General features: G+C 38.9%; 2 protein-coding genes across 5 annotated transcripts in view; one reads left to right on the plus strand and one right to left on the minus strand.

Moving 5' to 3' along the window:
* Positions 1–1,504: 1,504 nt before the first annotated feature.
* The window catches only part of matn4 (matrilin 4), a 32,212-nt gene continuing 11,488 nt past the window's right edge, over positions 1,505–22,228 (minus strand). Inside the window, exons 2-17 of one of the 4 annotated variants that reach the window (XM_051414728.1) lie at positions 19,999–20,128; positions 17,163–17,338; positions 16,830–16,988; positions 16,184–16,415; positions 14,868–14,990; positions 14,291–14,413; positions 11,583–11,705; positions 9,321–9,443; positions 8,598–8,720; positions 7,678–7,800; positions 6,219–6,316; positions 5,649–5,780; positions 5,222–5,405; positions 4,957–5,109; positions 3,265–3,369; positions 1,505–3,035 (exon numbers count right to left, since the gene is read on the minus strand). In XM_051414728.1, the coding sequence (XP_051270688.1) occupies positions 2,977–3,035; positions 3,265–3,369; positions 4,957–5,109; positions 5,222–5,405; positions 5,649–5,780; positions 6,219–6,316; positions 7,678–7,800; positions 8,598–8,720; positions 9,321–9,443; positions 11,583–11,705; positions 14,291–14,413; positions 14,868–14,990; positions 16,184–16,415; positions 16,830–16,988; positions 17,163–17,338; positions 19,999–20,062 (2,100 nt within the window). In that variant the 5' untranslated portion in view covers positions 20,063–20,128 and the 3' untranslated portion in view covers positions 1,505–2,976. The remainder of the gene's footprint in view (positions 3,036–3,264; positions 3,370–4,956; positions 5,110–5,221; positions 5,406–5,648; positions 5,781–6,218; positions 6,317–7,677; positions 7,801–8,597; positions 8,721–9,320; positions 9,444–11,582; positions 11,706–14,290; positions 14,414–14,867; positions 14,991–16,183; positions 16,416–16,829; positions 16,989–17,162; positions 17,339–19,998; positions 20,129–22,228) is intronic. The other 3 variants (XM_051414730.1, XM_051414729.1, XM_051414731.1) reach the window with 3 other exon arrangements.
* Positions 16,943–22,228, plus strand: part of rbpjl (recombination signal binding protein for immunoglobulin kappa J region-like) — a 32,987-nt gene continuing 27,701 nt past the window's right edge. Inside the window, exons 1-3 of the mRNA XM_051414734.1 lie at positions 16,943–17,030; positions 17,640–17,761; positions 19,984–20,156. The gene's annotated coding sequence lies outside the window, so the exon portion shown is untranslated. The remainder of the gene's footprint in view (positions 17,031–17,639; positions 17,762–19,983; positions 20,157–22,228) is intronic.

Genomic DNA, 22,228 nt, shown 5'->3' on the forward strand with positions numbered 1-22,228 from the left:
TCCACTGATGTGTAATCTGTATTCGTCACTGTGTGCAGCTCACTGGGATCCTTTCAATGGAAAATAACATTAATCTAGAGATTACTGTGGCACCAAAAACTGAGTCTGGTTCTTGTGACTGAATGCATCTAACCGAAAACTGAACTTTCATGATGACAAAGGAACTGTATTTGGGTTTGGACCAGTCGTGTTGTGGCTAACATCAATACCGATCTGGTGTATCTGATCGGTACCTCCCAAAAATGTGTCAGCAGATTAATCGTAATGAAATTGATTTTTCATTTCAGCCAAATTAACAAATCTTTTTAGTAGTAGTAGTAGAAATATTGTGATACTTCATGTTTATTGAAAAAGAAGAATGAAAGAAAGAAAGAAAGAAAGAAAGAAAGAAGGAAAACTCTGGAACAAACATGTCTTGCGTCACAGTCTACTGAGGAAATGTGCATAAGGTCACTGTTAGTAATGACGCTCTTTGTTTGAAAGCAGTAACTGATCCCCATGGAGCTGCTCTTTAAACACAGCAAATGACAGTCCACCAGGAATTAGCTTTCACTCACTCGCACTCGAATGTCTGCTTAGGCTTTCAAAAACAAAACTTACTGTTGACCCACTGAGAGCAAACCTTTGTCTTCAGGGTGCTGATCACCTTTCCTTGTGAAGAGATTCCCAACATTAAAAGTCTTACAAAGAAAAGTTAAGTTTGAGTTCCTTACAGTTGATCAACTCTTTTTTAAAACCTCTCTTCCAACACAAATATGAAATGTTGGACTTTCATCTCACCCTCATTGTGATATAAGCAGCTTATGTGGATTATGTTTTTAAACTAAGGATATGTTTGGGTTTTTGTGTTCATGATCAGAGTCTTGCAAATACAATCCAACATATGTTTCTGAGTACTTTTTATTTTAAGGGGACCATTATTTCCAAATTATATTTAGAGACAGTGTTAAATTGGTACTTTTCCAATTAATTAATTCCAATTAATGAATTACTACCTTTAAAAGTTATTTAGTTCGCTGTGTTGTTTTCAGGCAAAAACCTAATTCAACATTTGAAAAATGTTTCTAATAATGAATAAATCTTTGAATAACTGAGCCATTTTCTATGTAATTATACGTATTATTATTCCCATTTAAACTTTATTAAACCATTACAGACCACAGCCTTAACAAGTGTTACCTTGTTGTTGATTTCTTCATATTACAGCTGCACATAAGTTATAGTAACATTAATTTAGAACATCTCCGTTTTAATAAAACAGAACTTGAATGTCAGCTCTTTTAAATGGTTACCTATAATATTTTAATATTAAGAGTGCTGTAGTATTTATTAAAATATCCAAATAAATAACATAATAGATAATATTTGTGCAGAATATTTGTTATGACTCAGACCTGCCATGTGACAGATAGAGGAAATGATCCTTCAGTGCGCCCTCTCATTTCTAAACCATCTCAGGACACAAGGCCTTAAAAAACCTGTGAAGTGAAAAATGAAACAAGTGAAAAGTTCACTCTTTTATTGCCTTCTGTGATACAGGGACTCATCAGAAAAATACAAAAAGGTAAAGCTATTAGAAAATATACAAAAACATACAGGCAATCAAATATAAAGGGGCATACAATGGTGGTGGTATTTCTTTTTATACAAAACTACAAGAATGAGGCAAACTACCATAGTTAAGGTGGTCATTCATTTACATGCAGTACCCTGTGAGGCCTCTCATTCTCTGTTAGGCTAATGTGACGAGATTACGACAGACGGGTCAGGTCAGGCTGATGATAACTGATCACTTTAGGGTAATGTACACTAATATTTTAACTTGTATGTACACTAATACTCAGACATGTTAAGAGCACTGTGAGACAAAATCTAGAAAGTGCACAGTGAAGAACAAATGTGATTTACAAAAGCCAATTCATCACATTTTTCTTTATCAACAACAGACCACAGCTTTAGTGAACAGTGACTTTAAACTTCTTAACTTCCCTTTTTTTTTTTTATTTAAACCACTTTCCTCTTCAACAGTCGTCACACTGCAAAGCCAGTTAGTTCTGTGATCAAAACTAGTTTCTACAAGCAAACAAGTAATGATTTTGAATGAAAATGACCAATTTAATATTGGGAGTGGTAATAACACTTTTAGAACTACTTTTTATTTTAATTTGCTATTCTACTGTGGTACTTAAAAAACAAAAACAATCTGCTATAAATACATCATATTTAACAAACCGTACAAAACAGATCAAGTATAAACAGCACTAAGAGAAACAGCTGAATGGAGCGTGACTATGAATGAACTGTGTGTGTGATCATACTCATGTGTTCACTAAATAATATCTAATACAGTACGTTGATTACATCTAGTTTACAAAGATAGCCAACGTGCCTACAGTCGCCCGTTGTGCTGCACAGATGAAGTGTTGACTCTTCCTAAGCCCCGCCCCCTTTACGCTCTGCGCTCCAATCACAGTCAGACCCTGGGACTTAGGAAGGGTCAGTTCTGTTTGTTTGTTTGTTTGTTTGTTAGTTAGTTTGTTTGTTTGTTTGTTTGTTTGTTTGTTTGTACACACGGATTCCCAGGGGTTAACAGATGTCCTGGGGAATCTTGGAAATGTAATATCCTTCTGTTTCATAATAAACATTTGCTGCTTTGCTCAGTGACAGGTGGGAAAGTGGGTGTGGCGCTGTCGTGTGTTTTTGTTTTTAGACAAAAAAGTGTACAAATGTAATTTACATCGATACCAGAAATACGATTCTATATCACAAGTTCAGATAAAAATATCATCCTCACGTGAAGAGCAACAGACCTAGTGAAGGCTACAAAGGCTTTGAGAAAAGACACTTTGGCTCTGCCCATTGATTGGAAGGGTTTCTGATTTCCCCTTTTAATGATCGCGCCAGGATGTGCCCTCCTCTTCCTCAGTCTGTTATTCTTCCTCTGTGGTGTCCTGTTCGCTCACTGTGATGATCAGATCACTTCCTGGAGAGAAGCTGGTTCTCCAGCTGCTCCAGACGGGCAGTCATACCAGCCAGTAGACAGTTGATTAAGGATTAATACAGATATTTAGTGCAAGTCTGCTCATAAATACTTTTATATAAATAATTCATAATATAAATAATAGTTTTTTCAGTGAAAATTAAAAAAAATGTGATGCAAAAATGATAATTTACACTTAACTGTGAATCATATCTTGTTATATAAAGTCAAATAATCACAATATCATTTGATGAAGATTTGTATATATAGTTTTTAAAGGATATGTTTCTGAGTGAGCTGCTCCAGGCTGCTCATGGTGGCCTGCTGGAACTCCACCAGACTCTCACAGGCACATGGGTCCTTCACCTCGATCTCCCCCTGACTCTCCTCTGAAAGGACACAAAGAGGGAAAGGAAATAAAGTTACAGACAGGAGAACATCAGTGCAACATCTTCACTTAATCTATTTATATTTTATGACACTTTATACTTCATGCAGGTAGAAGTTAATTATAGGAGAAACACGATGCAAACAGCAGTTTAAACTTCCATTCAGCAGTCTACTAATGATTTTGTTAAGTTAGAACTTTTTATTACTACTAAACTGAACTACTTTCTGTTGTCTCGGTTGGATAAGGTATTATTATGTTTTTGGTATTACATTTGGTATATTTGGTGGTATTATAGTGTTATTGCTTTAAATTGTCTGCAGCTGCCAGTAGATGGAGCCAAAGACCAAGACATCATTTCAGTGATTCGCCAGCAGACACAGGGTCTCATCTCTAGCACTTTATATTATGTAAATCAATTTAAAATATTACAATAATGAATAATGTCTTAATGACACTGAAATAAAATGAATTAAAACAAGTCAAACAAAAGAATTGCAGCTGATCAGCCCCCTGTAGGCTGTGGCCATCAGCCTGCACAGTGTGTTGCATTGTGAACAGTATTTTTAAGCTCATCATACATACAACATCTGTATCTGTACACTAATAAGTATCTTCAGCCTATTTAAAATATACAATATATTCATATGAGATGTAGTGGAGTAAAAGTTTAAAATTGCACAAAAGTGAAAGTCCTCCCCTTCATCCATTGATCCTTTTGCTGTGCAGAATTATTTTTTATTTCCACTATACAGACATAAGATAAGATAATGACCAACCACCATTTAGAAACAGTAAGCTGGTACAACTTTAATGAATTAGCGATGAACTGTAGGAATTAATATATTATATAAGGCTATTGTGGCACTCATACTGATGTTAACGGCCTGTAGAAGAAGTGAAAATTGTATTTTTGGGCAGCAATGGCTGAAGCAGTAGAGCAGGTTGTCTATTGATCAGAGGGTGTCTGGTTTGATTCCTCAGTAAAGGGTCCTTGACCGTGTTTGTGTGTGTGTGTGTGTGTGTGTGTGTGTGTGTGTGTGTGTGTGGGTGGGTGAGCTTAGTATCATTGTGAGTAGTTCTCAAACTTTTAGGCCTCACCACTCCACAAATTTTGTCAATCATGTCAACAATGATAGAAGAAGTAATTAATAAAAAACACGTTGAATTTTAGCACAGTAGCATCTGCAATCTGTTGTTTGTTTATATTCCCTGCATAAATCATTTGTTTTTATCATTTATTTAACCTACTATAACTTTAATATTTTCCCCCTGGTCATCCATGCTCCACCTGCAGTCGCTCTGTGTCCCACCCCCCTCAGTTTGAGACAGGGGGCGCTGTATTTCTCTTAATGAGCAGTTGGCGTCTTGCATGGCAGCCTCAGCAATCAGTGTATGGATGTGTGTGTGAATGGATGAATGTGATAAGTAAAACTGTAAAGCACTTTAAGTGGTTGGTAGACCATAAAGCACTGTCAGTCCATCTACTGAATATCAATCACACACACACAAATAAGGGATGACATTATCTTTCACATGTTGTGTACTTTGAGTAAAGTATTCTGCAGTGAGATCAAGAGTTTTGTACCTGGGCAGACATTGAGTTTGAGGTTCTCAGCGATGGTGCTGATGGCGGTGAAGTCGGTGGTGTAATAGAAATGTTTCTCAACAGGCTCAGACGCAATCTCACGAAGTTCATCTTCCACAGCTTTTCCAACACCCACCGCGTACATGGTGATACCTGTACACAAACACTGAACCTCAGCACTACTCCACCGTCATTTAGATCAGAACACAAACTGTAGACGAGGTTTGACCCTCCGATGGTTGAGTCTCACCACGGTGAGTCTTACCAGCTTCTTTGGCCTTCTTGCCGAACTCTGTGATGTCATCCTGCGAGCGTCCGTCTGTGAACACCAGTCCAATTCGGGGGATGTTGCGGCTGGCTGGACGAGCGCCCTCTGCCTCTGAGAAGCTGTTCTCCACCATGTGTTTAAGGGCCAGACCTGTCATGGTGCCTTTCTCCATGTATTCAACCTGGACAAGCACAGTGAATCATTGCATTGTCTCAATTTATCTACCAGTGTGGGTCCATTAAAGTGATAATGCTGTCTACCTGTTCACCTCTGGATGAAGCTATTTGTTACAAAATGAATTTATGCTCGACATAATACATTGTCTTTATTTTGAACACTTATTACACTTTATTTACAGTAGTTGGTGATGCATCTGGTAATAAAACATAAAAGATTATAAACTGACAGAAAACAACAGCTTTACCTTCATGACTGCAGCTTTGATCTCGTCAGCAGTGTGGTACATGTTGAGAGGGAACTCCGTCCTGACCCGGCTCGAGTACTGAACCAGACCGACTCTGGTGCCATGAGCAGACACGTCCAGAGAGTCCACCACCTGGAGCACAGGAGGAGGTGAGGAATACTCATCAGGCACCGTAGCAGGAGACACAAGGCACAGGTCCATACATCCATTTTTATGTTTATTGTGCCCAAAACCCCAAAAATTGAGCAGATTTGGGGCTTTTGTTGCTGGATCTGTTACTAACCGCCTGTTATACAATTGGATTACCTTGTTTTGGACCCTGTAAACTGATACTGGTCTATAATTTACACTGAGAATCGCTTGTTAACACTACAATCAGCTTTTAGCTGTAAACAAATGCTAGCTGTTACAGATCAACCTGCGATCAGAGTCACTGTTGGCAGATTAATCTGTGTGGAATTTCAGTTTTGAATTTGTTAAATTGTATATTTTTTGTTGCTGTTATTTTAGGCAGAGTAATACATATTGGTATTAAAATACTGTAGTTATTTAAATGAAAACATGCCTCACCTGGTTAACAAACTTTTTGACCAGCTCAAAATTCTGAGGGCGGACACTCTTGGAGCCGTCAATCAGAAGCACCAGGTCGATGTTGGCAGACTTGCATGCTGAAGGATAGAGAGACGAGAAAGAGAGAGGGAGACTGAGAACGAATACAGAGTCCTGATGTTGGTATTATATTTGTTCTACAGCTGAGCCAGACCGATTCCACAGATATGATATTGGCGCGGCACAGGAATGACGAATGAAGATATTTGAGTGGTCGTTTCACCATATACTCCAAGTTCCTAGGTCATTTGGTCTGCAGAGTAAATCTTCTTTTGACTCATATTGTTATTAAACAGTCAAATATTGATATCAGGCTTTAATTTGAGGTCGTCCTCTGGTCTGAAACTGTGTCGTCCACATACATTTGTAGATGCACGGAGAAGGATAAAAAGTAAAAAATTCGAGCAACACTTAAAAAAGAACATTATTGTCAGACTAACACATGACCTTCATCAGGGTCAGGTAACATAAGGAAATAAAAATCATTCCAACATAATTCTTTGTTGCTGTTGTTACGTATCTATGTCGCCATTTCCAAAACTGCTGTTGGCTGAAATTGCCTCGGTATTAAGTATCAGTACTTGCTCAAGTACTCAGACATAGTAAAAAAATATATTTTGCTCAAAGATTTTCTGGTTACCATGACAGTTGTCATAGCAACAAAGGATGTCAGTTGGCGCAGTAGTCTAAATCTTGAATGTACGATAAATGAGCCTGTTTTTACTGCCATGGATCTCCATATGGAGGTGCTGGAGGAAGGTTACTGGCAGGCACTTCAGGTTCCTCTCAGGGTCCCCAGAGGAAAGGAGAATTTAAAAGAAGATCCCATCTTTGTCCAGCCAGTTCCTCTCAGAGCTGCTTTTAACATCAACAGGAGATTTGGGTTTATTTTCACACACATCTTTATTTCATCTCTTGAGAAATAACCCCATTGTTTTACTCTAATCCTAATCATAGTTTATGATGTTTTCTCCATTTGGCAGGTTCATCTGATCTCACTGTAATGGATCTCTGGTGTCAGGCCATGTCATCATGATTTATTACAGATTTTTTAAGTTTTTATTTAATGCACATCAGAGCTCAGCAGCACTGGAGTATCTCCAGAGATCTGGGTTCATACAGATTCTGTTCGGTTTGGAATGATCTGAGACAAATGTGATGATGATGACTTCTTGCTCCAGCCCCCAACACCTTCATCTCACATCTGCAACATTTCTGTTGGGTCCCACAGGACCCACAGGAGCCTTCTGACTGCTGCAGAGTGGTGAGTTTCTCCAGACTTAATGTAGTTGTGTTTGTAGTGACTGTATTATAACAAGGTGAACAGTGAACCTGTCCTATAATTCCCACACTGCTAATTGTCTTGAGTTTACACCTGTTCAGACGATATAAAACAGATACTTTATCAGAACCGACTTACTGCCGCAGCTCTTGCCGTCATCCTGCAGCAGTTGTCCCTCCGGACAGATACAGTAGTAAGATCCTGGGGTGCTCACACACTGGTGCTCACAGCCATGCTCCACTGTGTTACACAGGTCCATATCTGCAAATACACAGTCAATACACACATATTACAAATATTATATAAAAATGTTTAAGTAAAGTTGTTATATTACGAGTACATTTATTGAGACATTTTACTCAGGTGATACATTATTTGTACCAAAAACACCAATACACTCAGTCCTATTCATTAAGTCTATTCATTATTTACTTTAAACATTAGATAAGCTCTGAAAATGCGACTGTTGATGGAAAAAAACATCTGATTCAGCTCAGTGACAGTGACTGTCAAAACAGCTTTAGCGCCTCTTTTAACCCCTAGAGCTCCAGAGAGGTCATAGATACATATTCAGTGATGAATGCATGCAGTTAGTGGCTCTTGGATAGTTTCCTATTTTCCATTCACTTATAAAATATTTTACAGCAAAGGTTGAGTGCTGGCTAAAAGAAAAACCAGAGCCGTACTCATTATTAGCTAATTATACTATACTATACTATACTATACTATATAAATTACTACGGTGTATTGGTGTATCGGTGTATTGTGTATATTTTATTGTATTTCCATATCTGGAGTTTATTGTGGTAATATTATAATGAAAGCTGTATCTTTTAATTACACTCTACATGTAAAAGCCCAAATAAGGACAAGGTTTGTATTGGAACTTCAATTCCATCGTCTCTATCAAATAATAATAATAACAATCACAATCAGATCTGGAGACATTTTAGACAACAAAATTAACTTGACGTAGATTTTAAATCAGGGATTAAAGAGTGAGAGGACACATAAAATAAGGTAGAGGAGAAGCACATGATGGTGTGAAATTCACTGACTTGTGCAGGTCTTCTTATCTTTGTTGAGTTTGAATCCTTTGTTGCAGTCGCAGGTGAAGACCCCGGGAGCACTGATGCAGATTTGTTCACAGTCATGCTTTCCTTCGGCACACAGGTCAATAGCTAAATAACACACACACACACACACACACACACACACACACACACACACACACACACACACACACACACACACACACACACAGTTATTTGGAACATTGTGTCTGATTGTTTGTGTTGTGTTTCTGCATGTATGTGCTTCTAGGTGTCTTCATGTATAAGTGCAAAAAAGCCAGAGGATCAAAAAACATTTGAATTAATTAGAAAGCACAAGAAGAAATATTCTACTGACCACCCAGTGGAGAGAGTTGTGAGCTGCAGTTACAGTAAAGACATATCTTTTTTTAATTAATCAATCTGTTTTTTAGATTTAAATTAAGTCTTAAGTGATGTTTTTAAACCGCTTATTTACTCTGACCAACAGTCCAAAGACCCAGAAGGATTTCATTTACAATGACATGAAACAGAAACAGTCTTTATGTTTAAGAAGCTGGAAGCAGCATCTTCTAACTGATTGTTAAAATTAATGAATGGAAAATACTTCTTCCAAAGAACAGGCTGCAGGATAGATGCACCAGGAGCAATTTACTTTCACTGTAAACGTGTGTTTGTTGAAGTGTGTGCAGCTGTGTATGTGTGTATTTGTGCGAGGGCCTGACTAACGTGTGCAGGTCTTCTTGTCCTCATTGAGTGTGTATCCTTCGTTGCAGTCGCAGGTGAAGACGCCGGGCGCGCTGACACAGATTTGTTCGCAGTCATGTTTCCCCTCAGCACACAGGTCAATGGCTAAATAACACACACACACATTGAGTTAAAGTGTGTGTGTGTTAAAAACATGGCCATTTTAATACTACTTTAATACTTTTAAACCTCAGACGAGCAAGATCTAAATTATAATTCAGTATGACTCACACATACATTATCTTGTTTATAACCTCTAAATGACCTGATTCATCAGTGATAAACCAGCTGTTCTTAAAAAGTCCAGAGCAGCTGAACCAGCAGGCATGTAACAAAGTGTTATTTCTCTTTACATGAGGCTGCTGTGGTATTTGGGTTAAATGGACGACTCAATTACACGATGTGTTACTCATGCTTTGAAGGTTTGTTCGGCTTCCAGGGAACAGCAAGTCTTTGGTGATCCAAAGGTTGTAAATTGTCTTTATTTCACAGTTTTCTGTCAACAAGATCTTGTACTGCAGGTGTTGCTGTGTAACTGAGACATCTGCACACGAGTGTCTGGCTGCATGCATGAATACGTACTAACATGTTGGACGCTTGCATTCCCATGCAAACAACAGGCTTGTTTGTGCATACAGTATGGAGTGTGTGTGTGTGTGTGTGTGTGTGTGTGTGTGTGTGTGTGAGTGGTGCGTGCGTGCGTGCGTGCGTGCGTGTGTTTGTGTGTGTGCGTGTGTGTGCGTGTGTGTGTGTGTGTGAGTATTTGTGTGAGTGTTTGTGTGACTGTGTGAGACTTTGTTCTTTTGTTGTTGCATTTAAATGATATTCTGGCTAATATGAATTTGAAATATATTGTAGTTAAGAGTTTTCTCCAGAATTGTGCTCCCAGGAGGGTTGATGGTTTAGTATTTAATAGGTAATGATTTGCGAGACAATTCACCATTATTATTATTATGACCACAAATCATACTTGTTTCTATGTTAAAAGTCATTCATATTAATATTTAGAAACATAAGCTGTGTTTTCTGTTACAACATGTAGCCAGTTAATCACCAAACTTAAAATACTTAATGCTTTAATATGTGAGTGGTTAAACTTACAGACTAAAGAATGCCTGTCCAACTAAAAAGACCTTGTTAGTAAAATCTGACAAAAACTATCTTCAGTTTTTCTTGTTTTTTTATGGTAAAATACCACAGTGGAAGCAGTCCAACAACAAGATGGCTTCTTTATCTCTGGTTTGTTATTCTTAGCCTCTGCCTGCGTATATCTTTTCATAGTGAGAAACCTTTCCTTGCATTCTTGCTCACGTTGACTTGTAATACACTAAAAAGATTTCCTGGGGCAAACAAGGTGCACATGACCTGCCCTACTCTGCCTCTGATTGGCTAGTACTCATTGTGTTTGTTGGTTTGTGTTTGTTAGATTGGTTAGTGTGAGAATATCAGGGTAAGCCAATCACAGTCACGGTAGAGCAGATCATGACTTTGGGCAAATAAGACTATGACTAGCAGGCTCGCGTTCGGGGCTAATAAATTACGTGGAATTGGATCAGTACACAGACGCGGGTGTACTGGGCAGTATCAAAGGAATTTCCGATACTGGTCAGTATAAGAACATCTCTCATGAGTTGGCAAAGGAAAGAAGAAAAGAGGCAGAGGGAAAGAATGAAACTGTGCAGTAGTTCCATTCTTTGTAGGTGTGTCTTCATTTTCGGGAGCCAGCAAGTCTGAACAGTGCTTTGTTTAAGATTCAGATAAAGAAAGTTGCACCCACTGATGGAAATACTTCAAATGCATTCCTACTTCAGAGCCAATTACCTGCTAATCACGGAGATAGGAATTGTAAAAAATGTGCTATTCTGTTCTGAGGTTGTTTGGACAGTATAACAGTTGAGTCAGAGTTTTAGAAGTCTTATGACACATTTGTGTCAGTTAAGTGCAGCCACCATCTTGTGGCAGGAGATAGTCTAGAGTCTAGACTAGCAGTAACCACAGTTCATTATCTAGCAGGTTGATTCTCCCTCCAGTGCCTCGACATGACCTTAAAACAAGCTGGTAGAAGATTAAATGATCCTACTTTAATCATGCATGTGAGCAAACAGCTGCAGTAGGTTAGGCAGGTTTCACAGACATTATCATAAAATCTGATCCTCACCTCCGTTATACCACTGGCAGACAACAGGGATTAGTTTTTATCTGTGTCTTTGACAATGACAGTGAGGTTAGTCTCATATAACTTACCCTGGCAGGTCTTGCCGTCCTCCAGCAGCCTGTATCCCTCGTTACAGCGGCAGTGATAGCCATTGAGCACACTCACACACTCATGATCACAACTGTGGTTCCCAAACGAACAGTAGTCGATCACTGAGGGGAGGAAAGCAGCAAGGCCATAAGCAGCAGAGCAAACAGCAGCAAAATGTGTGGGAGGGGTCCGTGTATGTTTTGGTCATTGGATTTTCCTTTCAGAAACGGGTATTAAAAACAGAAAACGAGTGGTTATTTGATTTTCGTTTTAAAATACAAAAATTAAAATTGAAATACAAGACGTTTTTCTTTTCATGGTCAGAAAGGGATGAGCGAAATTTAAAATGATTCGATTTTCATTTTGTATTTCATATAACAAAAAATAAAATCACTAGAAAACAGAAACGGAAAAAGACCTGTTTGTTCATATTCTGAGACCGGATGTTGTATTTACAGGACGGTGCTGTGTAGAAGAAACAGTAGACTAGTAGACTGCGGTCAATCCAGCCGTGAGTCCGATCTCCGTGGTCAAATCAGCCGCACTTAAATTTAGAGTACAAGTATTCTCAGCATTATGGTAAATGCGGAGAAACAGCGTATTTACTTCCGGTTTTCAAAATAAAGGTATTTAGAGCCGTAAATTAAAATATGTTACATTAAAGTGTTTCATGTGCCCCTGATGAAAAAAAACACTTTATATCAAGTATCTTTACTGCACCAGTGTGGAGAAATGCCAAAATAAAAGCCTCATATTTATGCCTCCAGAGATTGCATATTTGACCATATTTGAGGTACTGTAAAAACATATTGCTCAGTGTTTCCTGGCTACTGATGGTATATTTGACTTTTACACATATGAGACTACAAACATACTTAATATCAAGCATTTTTACTGTACCAATTTGGAGAAATTCAACAATAAAAGTCCATATTTGTACCTCCAAGTGGTATTTTCATATATTTGAGCTACTGTAAAAACACTTTGCTCAATAATTCCTGGCTATGGATGGTATATTTGACTTCTACACATCTAAGACTACAAGTATACTTAATATCAAGCATTTTTACAGTACCAATTTGGAGAAATTGAAGAATAAAAGTCCCAAAGTTGAAGTTAAAACTAATTATTTTTCCTTTTACCTACAAATGGACACAGCAGAGCAGCAAAATAAGAAGAATGTGGACTGCATTGCATTTTGTGAGAAAAGTAAACAAATTAGAATTGTGTAGGATTTTGTGTTTAGTGTTTATATTATCAAGATGTTATTAAACATTTGTGTGAAATTTTGTCATGATTACTGCAGCATTATTGAAGTATAATGAAAATGTTTCACCCATAGCCTGGAAATATTGAGCAATATGTTTTTACAGTAGCTCAAAAATATAAGAAAATATGGAATCTGGAAGTATAAATATGGGACCAAATTTGTACAGTAAAAATGCTTGATATTAAGTATGTTTGTAGTCTCATATGTGTAAAGTCAAATATACCATCAGTAGCCAGGAAACACTGAGCAATATGTTTTTACAGTACCTCAAATATGGTCAATATGCATCTCTGGAGGCATAAATATGAGGCTTTTATTTTGGCATTTCTTCACACTGGTGCAGTAAGATACTTGATATAAAGTGTTTTTTTCATCAGGGGCACATGAACACTTTAATGTAACATATTTTAATTATAGCTTACGGCTCTAAATACCTTTATTTTGAAAACCGGAAGTAAATGCTGTTTCTCCGCATTTACCATAATGCTGAGAATACTTGTACACTCTAAATTTAAGTGCGGCTGATTTGACCACGGAGATCGGACTCACGGCTGGATTGACCGCAGTCTACTAGTCTACTGTTTCTTCTACACAGCACCGTCCTGTAAATGACAACATCCGGTCTCAGAATATGAAAAACGGCCTTTTTCTGTTTCTGTTTTCTAGTGATTTTAATTTTTGTTATATGAAATAGAAAATGAAAATCGAATAATTTTTAAATTTCGCTCACCCTTTCTGACCATGAAAAAGAAAACGCCTTGTATTTCAATTTTAATTTTTGTATTTTAAAACGAAAATCAAATAACCACTCGTTTTCTGTTTTTTAATACCCGTTTCTGAAGGAAAATCCAATGACCAAAACATCCGGACCGGGAGGTTATCTATGGTTTGTTCCTTAAGTCGATATATGCTATAAAAGCAGCATTACACCTTCTCTTTTAAAGTGCCAGCCCAAATTCCAACAGAAGTCTTTAAGAATTAAGAATTAAAATAAGGCAAGTTTTCTTTTCTTAACAGACATCTTAGTGTTTTTAAATCTTCTTGTATAACAGTCATGCACATGTCCTGACTGAGTCCAAATGAAGGATTTAGAGACAGGATGTAGAGGAATATAAAGGATGTACAGTAAAGTGTTTGCAACTACTTCTGTTATAGAGACAAAGAGCAGCAGGAGGAACATAGTGCAAACCCACAGTCAGCTTCATGAAGCAGCAGAGAAATCAGGAATCAGCAGTTCAGAATCCATTTCAGCATCAATGAAGATGACATGAATTCAAGCTGAACGTGTTTCTCAATACAAAGCCAAGAGCAGTCAGCACTTATTATTGGATGTGTGGCATTGTGTTGTGTAAAATCAAATAATGTTTGCAAGTGTTATCACATGTGTTTGTGTGCATGACTGATTTCTGCGTGTATGTGTGAGTATGTGAGACTAACTTGAGCAGGTCTTCTTGTCGTCGTTCAGTTTGTATCCTTTGTTGCAGTCGCAGGTGAAGGAACCAGGAGAGCTGACGCAGATTTGTTCACAGTCGTGTTTCCCCTCAGTGCACAGATCTATGGCTGAAACACACACACACACACACACACACACACACACACACACACACACACACACACACACACAAGCAAGAAATTTAGTAACTACGTTCATTATCAGTAATTGTATATTAATAAATAATTTCACTATTTGCATGCAAGCATCTCAGGTCCTGCACCAGTTTGCAACTTATACAACGTGTGATGTAGAAACTATTCATGTATTAATAGGTGATTTGTAGTGTTGTAGTTTGGCCCATTGATGTAGCTTACTAACAGCAGTGGGAGCAGCAGCAGTTGCTGTGACACACAACTCATCGAGACAATTAAAGTATTCAAATCTGAACACAGACATTATACCCATGTTATTATTCTCCTTGTAACTGCAGAGCTTGCCTGAGAATGATCACATAACATATGAATGAATGTGTGAACCCAATTGTCTGTGTTGTGTGTGACCTTTGTCCTCTTTTGTTACCTGCACATGTTTTCCCATCATCATTCAGAGTGTATCCAGGCAGGCAGAGGCAGTGGTAGGAGCCCGGGGAGCTCTCACAGATGTGCTCACAGCCGTGGTCCGACTCCAGACACAGATCCATACCTACAGCAGAGATAATATCGACTTCAGCATCCATAATAACCACCAGGATAAGTAGCATGCATGGGTCATTATCAGTCATTGCCTAAACCTAACCAACCTGCAACCTCTGTACCTTTATTTTGAAAGTAAAATGGGATGTTGCATACATATTATTGGTAACTTGACCACAGAACAAGTATGTGTTGAAATTGTGATGCTTCCACAGTGGACCAGCATGTGTATCACTGATACCAGGTTGATATACTCTATATATAATAAATCTGTCTAACCCCTTTATGAAGGCGCAGACAAGGACACAGGGTTGAACTGTCTGAAGTGACAGGTGAGTGGGTTTATCCCCGCACCACCAAATCTCAGCTACAAACTGATGTTTTTATTCTTTCATATTCCTTCACTGTCTTAAATTTTATCCATCTGAGTTTCTCTCCTTTTCCATCTCCCACTCAGGAAAGCCAGAGATTTTTAGTCTAGAATAATAGCAGCGCGGGGAAATAACTTGCACTTAAGGGATTTGTGGAGGCTGTTATGAAAAAGTATTATGTTCTGTGGGGTTAGATGGGCATGGTGATTTTTTTTATATTCAGACTAGACATTCATAGTGTTTTTAATTACATAAAGAATCTGGTCTTGCCAACAGCATGAAATCAAATTCCAGAGACTTTGCTTCAGTTTTTACTTGTCTTACATTAAGGTGACTTCAAATGGAAGTTATCCGTTAGTGGCATTAAAGGGAAGTTTTTTACTGGTTTCAGATGGGGATTTTACAAAAATATGATGTCAAATCCATAAAGAATTACTCCTCACATTGGTCGGTTATTCTACAAGCTTTCTTTTAATCTATGTTTAATTTGGTCTTGGGAGAGTGAGGACTTAAGTTTTCATATTCCAGTAAAAATATTATTTATTTTATTTTTCAATTTCTGCTTATTTTGCATTCTGTAACTCACATAAAACTACAACTTTATGACAAGAAATAATGTAATAAAACCTAAAATATATACAACACATCCAAACTAAGTAAGTTATTTGATCTTGCTTGTGGATTACATGTTTAACAGCCACTTTTACAGGCAACCAGTCATTCTTCAAAGATCCTGTTATGATTAAAAAAAAGGTTTTGGCAAATCTGATAATGAAAATACCAAACTATACTTTTACAGACAGTGAGGTCATTTGCTGTCCAGCAGCCTTACCACAGAGCTTGTCCTGGAACTGCAGTCCAAACTGGTGAATAAGATCGAAGGACTCCACCAGGAAGACGTGGTCTTCGAAGGGTGGGGACGCCATGGCTCTCAGGGATGTCATATCGGCTCTGGCCACCCCCACAGCGTAGATCTCAATGCCCTTCTCTCTAGCCTCGGCTGCCACCTCCGCCACGCGGTCCTGAGGACGTCCATCTGTCACGATCACAACTACGTTGGGGACCTGAGGGAGAGAAAACCTCAGAGGTAAGGTAACATAGGGAGGACAGTGGTACCGTATTAAACACCTCAAGAGACACAGTCACAGTTGGATAATCACAGTTGTCAACTATATGCACATAAATACAAAATAAATCCCTTTCCTTAAATTATATGGACTGTTTCTACATATTATAAGATATAATATTTAGTTCCCAGCTCACAAAACTAAGACAGATATTGTAAAACATATTATTAATTTTAAAAAAAGTGTACTGAAAATTCAAATTCAATTACCTGAACTTCTGGCAGTGACCATATAGTCAAATACAAAGTGAACTAAACACATTTTTCACTTGTAGTTCTTTGTGTTAACGATCAGTCAGAGGAAATGTACAACAATATGGACCAAAGCAGGTAAGTAGTCGTCTTGCTTTACCTTTGGCCTGTCTCCCTCCTCTGCGATAAAGGCTGCATTCATCACGTATTTGATGGCGAGGCCGGTCATGGTGCCCTGAGCTAGGGGAATGATCTCATTGATGCCTTTCACCATGGCGTCCAGCTTGGAGTGGGTCTTCAGAGAGAACTCACTGCGGACCTGAAGACAGAAGAGCAGAGAGACCACACTCAGAGACAGCAGGTCGTATCATATTTTATAAGAAGGGATGAGTATTATCCTCACTTTTATTATTAAACTTTACTGAATTAGCAAAAGGGAGAGAAAGTAGTGAGAAAGTGTGCATTGGATCTGGATGCTGTGGGTCTACAGTACCTGGCTAGAGTACTGAACCACTCCCACTCTGGTGGCGTTGAGTCCAATGTCCAGTGTGGCCAGGATGTCGATCATGAACTTCCTCATGGTCTCAAACTCGTGTGGCCTTACACTGCGGGAGCTGTCGATGAGGAAGATCAGATCCACTGGACCAGACTTACATTTTTGGTTAGGACCTGGAAGAAGGAATACAAACATTCACTTGGGAGGTATAAAATGGGAAATCTTTATTTATGTTGAGCCAGTTGTTCAGAAGTAGTAATGATAAAGTGTCTCCTTGGGAGCAACAGTTCTTGATACTGTAGGAATAAAGTGACAGCTTTATTCTTTGACTCAAAGGTTATATTATATTATAGATTTAGAACAATAATATATTTTAGCAAACAGCTGTTCTCTATATAAAGATACAGAGTCACATGGTGTCTCACTCCCTCTGCCTGTGTTGTATCGCAACCTCTCTGTGGTTTGTTTCCATAGCCGGTCTGCTCCGACTGAAACTGCTGTTTTTATCATCTACGTCGATTAATTAAGGATTTATTTCCACCAAACCAGAGTTGGTGATTGTTGGAACAGCTGAAAGACTAGCAAAGACGGTTTTGGTGAGATTTATTTTGTTTCTGTCCACTTTGAAAATGAAGTAACACTTTTAGGGGATGTACTTTTACAGCTGCATGTGTCTCCAAGGATTAACATTACACTACATGGGAGAGTTTGTGTGTGAATTGTCAGTGTGTCTTCAGAGGTATGTGTGTGTGGTTTTTCTTGAATAAAGCAGCAGCAGATGGTATGACTTTCACATTATTTACCACCTGAACTCACTTCTCCATGACTTCAGCTGCCACAAGGCACCTGTTTTTGTCTTCAAGTTTTCGGTGTCACTGTGAACGCACTCCCATGTTGTAACATCATCTCGGTTCAAAAACACAGCAGTCATGAATGAGGTATGAGGTGAGCCTGTGTTTGCGGTGTGGCTTTATGACTTGGAAAGGAATTGTTTGATTAATGCACATCCAGAATTTCTTCACAAAGGCTGGACTTAAACTGGAAGTCATTGTAGAGGAGACTCAGTGTCAGGTAAAGTATGTATGTGGGATTGTTGTGGAATCCATCTTTAGTTTCAAACAGACATGAGCAATGGCTCCTGTTTAACATCTTTTAAATATGTTCATCTCATTGTCTGGCCTTGTAAATCAAGTCAACCTTCAGCTGCTGGTATAATGTAAACCACATCCAAATGTATAGATCTGATATGTCCCAGAGTGCTTTTAGGGAAAGTCATGATTCACATGATCTGGACCCACAGCTTGGGCATTAAATGGCAACTTATTTTTCAACCTGGACCTTATTTTCCCACGTCTACAGTGACTAATGGGGACAACAAGTTTTGAATTTGATCCCATATTGAGTGAGAGAGCAGCAACCGCAAAAAGGGCTACACTGTTAGAATAAGTCCATTAAAATAAGATGAAATACGCAGCACCTTTATTGACTCCCCATAGGCACAGAGGAATGTTGTACAAAGAATAAAGAAAATAGAATAAAATACAATATAATGAAATACAGTGAGATAAAACAGGAATAATATATACAGCATATACAGTCTGTGTGAATGTACATGTGCAAAATCTGTAACTGAATGGTTTGTGGTTTAGAGTCTCAGTCAGTGGAGATAGGAGGTACAAAGGAGCCCCACAAGCACTTTGAGGAAAGTGGCTGGATGAGTCTGTGGCTGACTGTGCTCCTGAGCTCAGCATAGAGAGGATGAGAGTGGAGAGAAAAAAGTGCTTGTTTTTGCCACTGACCGGCTCAGATTGTCTTTATTCTTTATTCTCCTTCAGAGAAATGAAACATTTTCTGTTCCTTTTATTTGATCCGTTGTGTGTCCAACCAAGTCTCGCTCATGCAGTCTCATCCTAAACTCTTGGGAGCGGTGAGGTGAGTCAACAGTGTAGTACAGAATAGGTAGCTCAGTGTTATGTACATATTTTCAATGTAAATTGCTGAATATTTTGTTGATCATGACAATGTAGATTAACCACCGTATTACAGATAAAGAGCTCCTACTAACTGAAGAGCAGACGAGGAAGAAGAGAGAGAGAGAGGTGCAACAGGTAGTGGAGGGTGAACCAGCTGCTGGAAGGCTGCGAAGCTTGAGAGACTCGTGGTTGTCCTCTACGAGACCGAGACTTATTCTTGGGCCAGATGTTATACTGACCAATTAAAGCAAATTTCTCTGTAGGGTCCTTTTCATAATTTTGTCAGACACTTGATGGTAACAGTCTGAGCCTGGTGGCTCACCTGAGCTGGCCAGCCATGTGCCGAGTCCTTACTGAAGTGGCCATGGGTTCAACTCTGACCTGCGGCCCTTTGCTGCATGGTATCCCCTTTCTCTCTCCCTCCCCCCTTTTCTGTCACTCTACAGCTGTCACTATCAATTAAAAGCAATAAAAAACATACAAACACAAAAACAATTTGAGCCTGTTAGTAGCACAAACAAGTTCACATTGAAGCTCAAACTAATTCAAACCTTGTAGTCCCCATTGTCACACAAGAACATGGAAAAATAAGTTTCTGCTTGAAAAATACAGAAGTTACACTTTAAAGCTCAGAGTTGTGATGTACACTGATGTTTTTAAAGATGTTGGCACCCCAATAAAGTTACTTTTTTGTTGTCTTGTATTTCTTATTCCTAAAAATGACATAAAGAAGGAGAAACATTTCTGTGGCCACATGCCTTGTGGGTAAGGTTCTCACAACTTGAATGGAGGGAGGGAGGTAATAAAAACACTCTTTCTTTTGTCCTATCATTTTTCTTTCACAGTATCTGCAGACTGACCTGCTTTGGGCCTGGCGGTGGCGAGGACAGCCAGGGTCAACACAATGAAGCCACACAGTCTCATCTTCGTCCTGATGATAGTGATCTAGCAGACGGGTCGCTCACAGCTGGACTCTGGAACTGGATCAAACTGTGAGGAGGGAGAGGAGAGGTGGCGGGTGAGATAAGAGGGAAGCAGAAAGAAATACAAAAGAGGTTATTTGTGGTAACTAGAGAAGACCTGTGTTTAGGAAGCGTCCTTCAGCAAGGCACAGAATTATATCTGCTTTTGGCTGATTTGCACTATTTAGTGATCAAAAGACGTTCAGACATTAACAGCTCTTTAGGTATTAACCACATAATTCATATTACGTTTCAGGTTTGTCGTACTGTGGTGTCAGATGTATTATATGTAAATTCAGAGTCTGCTTTCAATCTCAAAGTTGGAGTGACCTTTAAAAACAGGACTTGAGTCATACAAGAGGACCTTCAGAGGTGGTGCAAACAGGCAAATAATGCTTTGTGTCCTGTGTTTGGCTCAAACAAACACACAACTTTAACCCAGGAGACCGCTGTCTCAGGGCCACTGACCAGGCAGCAGTATTCGATGAGTTGGGAGTGAGAACGTGTTGTGTGAACTGTTTTATAAGGCAACCTCAAATTATGTTGCCCTTTCGATAGTGTCGAAGTGTTTGTTGTTTGTCTTTGTTGTCTAATTTCTAGGAGTTTGGAGTCTGAGTGTGAAGGAAACAGAATGTAGTTTCCCACAACAACATAGCATCCCTCGTGTAAAACGTTGAGCCATACGTCACCAAACTACTAGTGATTTTATTCTCAATCAAACAAAATGTTTATTATTTTTATTTTATTTTTTATATTTATGTTTAATTATTATTTTTGCAATTTTACATTGCAGAAAAATGCAGGAAAATGTCGTAACATGCATTGCAATATTTAAAAATAGTTGACCGAGATCAGTAATTTTAGGCTGCAACAATCCCCCAAAAAACCCACAAAGTCCTGGAGGAACTTCCACGTTTTTCCCTCTGAGCATCACATTTCGTCACAAATTTGTGCCGTAACACCCAGTCTGTTCTATTTTAATGGAGCGAGCGATTACAGTGTAGAAACTCGAGTAAATTCCTGCCCTGTGTGTCTGTAACGTGATAATAATGTCGATGGAGGGCTTGTGTTGTGGAGGGACATTCCAGTCCTGCCCCATCATAAAACACTCGGCTGCAAACACCTGGAGAAGGTGCACGGCAATTCCTGCTAATGGAAGGCTGCGGATAAACACACACTCAGTCCCTAATCTCCCTGTGTGTCTGTCAGTATCCCTGTAGGCTATCAGCTCTACAGCAGCAGAGGGGTAATGATAATGTCTGGGAAGTGTTTACGTTCAGGGCACACGGTCAATTCAAACAGGCACCATGAAAGCCACCTCTCTTCCTCAGGTCCACAGAGAGGGGTCCTTCGGGGGTTTATCGCTGTCTGACAGGCAGCCAGAGCGTGTGGTCATCACTGGCTCATGTCTGAGCACAAAGGCTCTTTTCTCTGTTTATGTCTCTGTTTGTCTCGTTGTCGTCTCGCTCTCTCTCGCTCTCTCTCTCGCTTCTCTCTGCCTGCTTTCTTTCATCCACATGTTTTCAGGAGCATCTCAGTAGTAGAAGAAAGGTCAGCCAAACATTTGGAGGACATTATTCATGCGTCTACGTTTTGGCAACGACTGTACAGAATACATTGTCCTCTTTTAGATGAAGGTCCCACTTCCTTCACATGAAGTATAGATTTAACGATGTAACAGACATTACGGCACTGAAGGGACACTTGCCTCCTAGAAATGCTACCAGACTAAAACAAAAGGTAACTGTTGGTGTTTTCGCCTGAACATTTTGGAACTGTCATCCTCACTAATGAAATCAGGTGGATCTGTTGAACTAGTCCAAATGACGACATCTGTACCTTATGTCTCATGCTTCTGCTTACAAAGAGACAAAAGATTTGAAATCAACAGAAAAACCAAGCTGAAATTTGTACCTCATACAAATTGTGGATGTTTCAGAGACTTTAATAATTTCTGATAATGTAATTCCAAGGTCAACACTAAAACTAGGACAGAGAACGCCACTTTGAAACAAGGTCCATACTCTGCAAGTCTAAAACTACTCTCTCATGGATAAATGAACTGAAATGCACAGATGCCTACACACACTTATACATGTGCTAGAAGATGTCATAGGTAGTCTATCTA

Source organism: Dicentrarchus labrax, unplaced genomic scaffold, assembly GCF_905237075.1.
Source record: "Dicentrarchus labrax unplaced genomic scaffold, dlabrax2021, whole genome shotgun sequence".
Taxonomy (NCBI): Eukaryota; Metazoa; Chordata; class Actinopteri; family Moronidae; genus Dicentrarchus; species Dicentrarchus labrax.